Genomic DNA, 6,000 nt, shown 5'->3' on the forward strand with positions numbered 1-6,000 from the left:
ATTGCAAGGATGGAAACATAGACAGCAATGGCTTTGATTCAGGCCACTTGGATTTTAGGCCTGGCTTTGCTAGTAACAAGATGTAAGGCAATGGCCTCAACTCTTTGGGCCTTAGTTTTCTCATCTGTAAGCTCAGGAGGTTTGTCTCTATGATTTCATAGTTTTAGATGATTAAATATATTTTCCAAAATAAAGGTAACATGTGTTTATTGCAAAAAAGCTTTAAAAGTAGAGAAATGTGTAAAGAAAAACATTTAAAAATAATCACCCATAATGGAACAACTCAGAGATAACCACTGTTATCTATCTGAAGCATGTTTTTTCAAGTCTTTTTTCTATGATATTAATCAAAATTGAAGTAATACTGTATTCAGTTTTGTAGTTATTTTAACTAGATGGTTTACTTGTTCTATAAAAATCATTTACATTTGCCTTGAAATGGTGTTTTGTTTCTATTTCTGAAAGCACACTTCCTCCCTGACACCCAGCAATTCTAGTTTTCTAGGTATCATAGTAATGCATTGTGTTTATTTTTCACATTTATTGTCTTCTTTGATCCTCATGAAGGAAGGTAGGCAGAGAAAGCATATGTTCCCATTTGAAAGATAAGGAAACAGAGGCTCAGTAAGGTAAAGTGATTTGCTCTAATTAGCCAGAAGGCGTCAAGAACAGGGAATTTGAACCCAAACTACTTGCCAAATACTCTTATCACACAGCTTCCATTTGGCCTGAGTTCAAAAAAGCAGACTCCATTGTCTACTAGCCCAGGGGGATGAAAAACTTCTGCTGACTCTCCTCTTTGTGCTGCCAATGCATTTCAATGAGGAAGGATTGTTTGACCAAAACAAAAAAAAAAATTAGAAATTACGTGGATTGTTATATTTTAAGGAATTATTTACTGTGCTGATTCTACTAAATGTATCATCCAATTATCTCGAATGCTTTGGCATTTTGATTTTCTCCCTGGTACCACTAGGATCTTGTCCCTCATTATCTAACTACTTGCGATAAGCTTCTGCATGACCAGTTCTGACCTCAGGGATAGTTCTGTTATTGTATTTGATTTGATGGATTATAATTAGCTACTCTAAAATCCAATCACAGTAATGACATCCAATGACTGGAAACTGGGAACTGATCCAGGACTGGTCTATGATGGAAATAGAATGTGCTACCTAACTGGCTTGAATTATAATTGGTCATATTAAAGCCTAATGTTGACTAATTCGGAGTACTAGAACAACTCTCGGTCGGGGTTTAGGCTGTGCTGTCGAATACTTTTTGGAATTGAGATATATAGGTGGCTTGATGCTGGATCACACTGTGAATCTGACTCTAAGTCTCCAATTAACCAAAATTCAGAAGATGGCCATGCAGCCCAGACATGTAAAGAAAGAGGGGGGAAATGTAACATTTATTTAGAGATTTTAATGTAGTACTCAGCCTTTATCTTATGGGTAAATCCTCATTAACCTTTGTCCTTGCCTATAACTGCCAAGAAATTATTCAGCAGGGTGAGCAAGTCTCCCAATTATCTTCTGTTTAGTGTTGGCTGAATGACCCTCTTGACCTAGAAAACAGCCAGAGGGCAAAGTTCCAGCATCAGCAAATCCTGAAGAGGGCCCAGGACAGCTTCTGTTTCTCCCGCCTTCCTGGAGCCTGTTCCTTCATTCTTCCTACGATTGCACCAACCCCACTACAGTCTCAGTTTCAGCCCCCTCACTCTACTCTGCTATTTACCCACATGAAGAGGCTTCTGAGAAAGACTTTATCTGGGGCCATACCTATTTGTCTGTATTATATTAGTGCTCCCTTGAAGAGAAAACCTGTTGTAGGGCTAAGTAAGCAGGGCTTGGGCCTGGGTTGCCTCCCAGGCTTCCTGGTCTTCCTTGCAAACTTCCATCTTTACCCTCCACACCCCGAGCTCCTCAACTGCTCAGTGGTTCATAGAGACAGATTGAACCCCAAGCAAATAAGTTAGGCTCCAGAACTGATGGCTTCTCTCCACTGATCAGATAGCTGCCGCCTGGAAGCAGTAAAATAAAGTGAAGCCAGCAGGCGCCACAAGTCTTGCCATCGAAGGCCGTGGCCTGGCGCAGAAGCAGCTCGGCCTCACTTCTTCGGAGGAAGGCCGCAGCCTCACCAAGCTCTGACAGGTCCATCCTCCTTTAAAGTGATCCACCAAATCAGACTGAGGCCTAAACGTGAGCTGAAAGGATTCACTCTGCAGAAGACACGTGTAGGAAGGAACCAGGGGAAGGGAGACATCAGGCACTGAAGTGAGAAACTATTCACCACAGATGGACCAACGAGGGTTAAGAGTCTTCTTTTTCACTACCTCTCTGCCGTGTCTCAAGTATATGACAAAACTGTACACAAGGAATCTTACTCTAGCAGGATCAATGTATCCACTAGTCACAGAAGGCCCAGTGCCTAGAGTCCATGATGCTTTTAAGGGCCCACAAAACTATTTTAATTTCTTTTAAAAGCAGAAGAAACATATGAATATAATTTTAATGATATACAATAATGAAACCAGCCTGGATTCTATTAATCAGTCTTTATACCAATACAGTTGTAAAATGCAATTTTTAATACTTTTTGTGAAGGAAGGGGCCCAGAAAGACAAAAGTGCCTACAGCCCACGAAAGTCATAATGCAACCTTAAAGCACAGAGCTCTGACCTTGGTGGGTGGTGGAATGGGGCAGACTGAGAAATGTCGAGCTGTGGACACCGGGGCCCTTGTAGGAGTGGAGGAAGGGCTTGCAGGTATCTAGATGCATCCAGGTGGATGGAACATCGTAGGCAGATCATGGCGGCAAAGAGGGGAATGTTCAGCCTTAGAAAGTAAAGGAATAAAAAGGTGCATACTGCAGCAGAGATGAATGTCTAGAGCAGATGGTATATGAAACTGCTGGCAGACAGACCTTTAGGAAGCTGTCCTGGGGCAGCACATGCTGAAGGAGGGAAGCAGGCTGTGTGGTGAATGGAGTGAGTGGGTGTAAGTTCATCAGCTCAAGCAAGGCAAGTTCCAGTCTTGGAGGGACTGAGTTGCTGGGCAAATTATCAGGGCTAAATTCATCAAGCAGTCAGTCTATACCAAACACTTTACTTATTTTATCTTTAATCTGCACACTTTACATTTGAAAATGAGAAGAAGAAATGAAATCTGGGCTATCATGATCCCAAATGAGAGGTCATTCTCTCCAATTGGACAGAAAAGGTCTTAGGCTTTTTCCTCTCCACTCAAGCTTGCACAGCAAGTCTTCTTATACCTATTTTATAGATGAGAAGGTAGAGAAGGATTTTCCAAGGTGGCTTAGCTCTGGGACCTCATGACTGAACAGCGCCATGGTCTACCCTGTCCGGAATGAACTGCAATCACTTTCTATTTCATACGTGGGTGAAAATTAACAAGCCTAATCATGTATTTTACTGCACTTAATCTATTCTTTGCTTCGTGGTGACTTGGGTGCATCCATGACAGCACCTCTGGGATCTAAGGAGTGTGGTTTAAAGCAAAGACTGATGGTCCAGGACAAGAGTTAATTTTATCTCTGCCAGAAAATAAGCACGTGACTTGTAGGAAATCACTTAATCTCTCTAGGTTCAGTTTCCCTCCCTACACAATGCAAGTCCCTATAATCTATAGGGACATTTTTCAAGATAGAGAGAAGAAAAGTACTCATGAGAAGCACATGAGCCAAAGCCCAGAGATGGGAAAGGGAGTGACATTGCCCAGGAGAAAAAGATAAAATTGACCTTTCTGCAGGTGAGCATTCAGATTTAGGATTTGTAAAAATAATACTTCATAAGTATTTGAATAGTTAAAATGGAGCTAGATGAAGGAAAGCTCTGAAAGTTAGGCAGAGAAACTTCGGAACAGACTATAGGAAACATCGTAGACTCTGGGCAAGGACATGAGGGGAAGCAGTATTTTAGGAAAATGGCTCTGGCAGCATATTCAGGGTGGATTGGAACGGGGAGAAACCATAGTCAGGGAGACAAGTTGTGAGTCTGTATTTGTGAGAGAATTAAACCTTATCCTCCTCCTCTCACTACGTGTGACTTCCTGGTGACTCGTGCTCAATAGACAGTAGAGCTCAGGAAGTGTATTTTGATATGGAAGATATCCATAAATTTGTGTGTGGGCGTGTGTGTGCGTGTGTACACATTTCCTGGAAAGATACCTAAGAAACGGGTATGTCTCTGGGGAACAGGATATGGGTGGGAGAAGGAGACAGTTACCCTACACTCTGTACCATTCTGGTCTGTTTCAATTTGTGGCATGTGCATGTACTTTCATATATAACAGATTTTTTAAAGTAGTTCTTATTATAACATCCAAGGATAAAGAGCTCACATCAAGATACAGAGCACACAGCTGTGTAAATCTCTTTCCTAGTCTGGACCACTTAGCATAATTAAAGGTGTAGAAAGCAGCCCTGGATAGGAGGAAACTGCATTGCCAGGAGTATAGCTGTTTGGAGGTAGGTAACTGAGGCCAAGAGGATGACCTACATTAGTACCTTTGAAGTAACTACAAAGTGCAGATTACATGTATCCATTATTCACAGGGTACTTAGGCAACATTACTCTCAGAAAGCTGGCCTCAGACAGAGGCCTTAGATACTTATGCATGTTCGTTGTACAGCCAAACAACTATTACTGTTCTGTTCTAGCACTCACTTTTTCACTTTTTCAGGGATTGAGTAAATAAGTATATAAACCACCATGCTTCCATTTACATTGACATGATAACAATTTCCAGAGTTAAATGTGTCTTGGTTACCTCGTAAAGACAAGGAGTGGGAAGGCCTTATGTGAAAGGGAGAGTTGACATGTGAACTTTTCACCTTGGCCTGGAAAGGCTCATGCTGGTCAGAACCTAGCTGCCCTTGATAGGCGATAAGTTAACTGCCATGTGAGAAGTGACGCCAGCGTGGGTGACCGGCCATTCCAGGTGTCTGGGGACTGAAGCATTTCCCAGGACTTGGGACTTTCAGTGCTCAAATCAGGAAAGTCCCACGCAAGCTGGAACAATTTGGTTACCCTAAGTCTAGAGCATTTAGTTATTTTAAGAATAAAATCTCTAGTTTGGAAATTAGCTGTTTTTATGCTGGTTGTATTTTCTGTGGTTCTCTCTCTCTCTCCAGGTATTTTGTCGATAGCTTTTTGAAAATGTCCATTTATTCTCTCATTCAATATGTACGAATTGCCCATCTACAACTGCCCACACTGGGCTTGGGGGCTACAGTAATGGGCAGGAAAAATACACTCTTTTCTCTCTTAGAGTAATAGATTGGGACTGGGTTGGACAGGGTCGGGAGAGGGAGTTCCTTCCGTCATGAATTGTAGCTACACTTTAGGCAAATTTGTAGAGAAAAATCTTCATGCCCCCCCCCACCCCACCCGGGGAGGAATGGTGCTGGTCATGCAGCAGAGGTCAGAATGAGGGAGCCCAGGGGACGGTGGAAGCCAGGGGAAGAGGTGATTTTGTACAGCCGTGACTCCCAGCTCACCACTCAGCTAAAACCTTAGGAGGGGTGATGATTTTGTTGACACGAGAGGCCTTTTCCTCACACTGTTCTTTCACGGGCTCCTTCTCTCCCCCAGCATCCTCTGCCTGCCGCTTCAATGGAAGGGTTCCCATCTTTGGAAATGAACCCTGTGAGTCATTTCCAATTTCTCCTTCTTTCTCATGCCCACATTCAATTGATCACCAAGTTCTCTTGATTCTATAATTCTCAGGTTCTTAGCCACTTTTAGCAGACACGGTTTGGAGTGCCCACTGAGCCCACACACTTCTCTGAGAAGTGCCTGCCTTCATCCACAGACAAGGAACCACAAACTGTCATGTCTGTAAGGTGACACTGGTCACTGGCCCAGCTGATTACACCAAGTCTGAGTACCCAATCCAATCAGGGACAATCACAGTGTCTTTTCCGGGAAGACAGATTCGAGACTTAGATGCCACTCTCATTCTGGGTCTTTTGCTT

General features: G+C 42.8%; 1 protein-coding gene across 1 annotated transcript in view; it reads right to left on the reverse strand.

The window, feature by feature from the left end:
- The window catches only part of MYH15 (myosin heavy chain 15), a 170,418-nt gene extending 168,256 nt beyond the window's left edge, over positions 1–2,162 (reverse strand). Inside the window, 1 exon segment of the mRNA XM_061193051.1 lies at positions 2,075–2,162. Within this exon segment, the coding sequence (XP_061049034.1) occupies positions 2,075–2,162 (88 nt within the window).
- Between the last annotated feature and the right edge of the window lie 3,838 nt (positions 2,163–6,000).

This window comes from Eubalaena glacialis, chromosome 6, assembly GCF_028564815.1.
Source record: "Eubalaena glacialis isolate mEubGla1 chromosome 6, mEubGla1.1.hap2.+ XY, whole genome shotgun sequence".
Lineage (NCBI taxonomy): Eukaryota > Metazoa > Chordata > Mammalia > Artiodactyla > Balaenidae > Eubalaena > Eubalaena glacialis.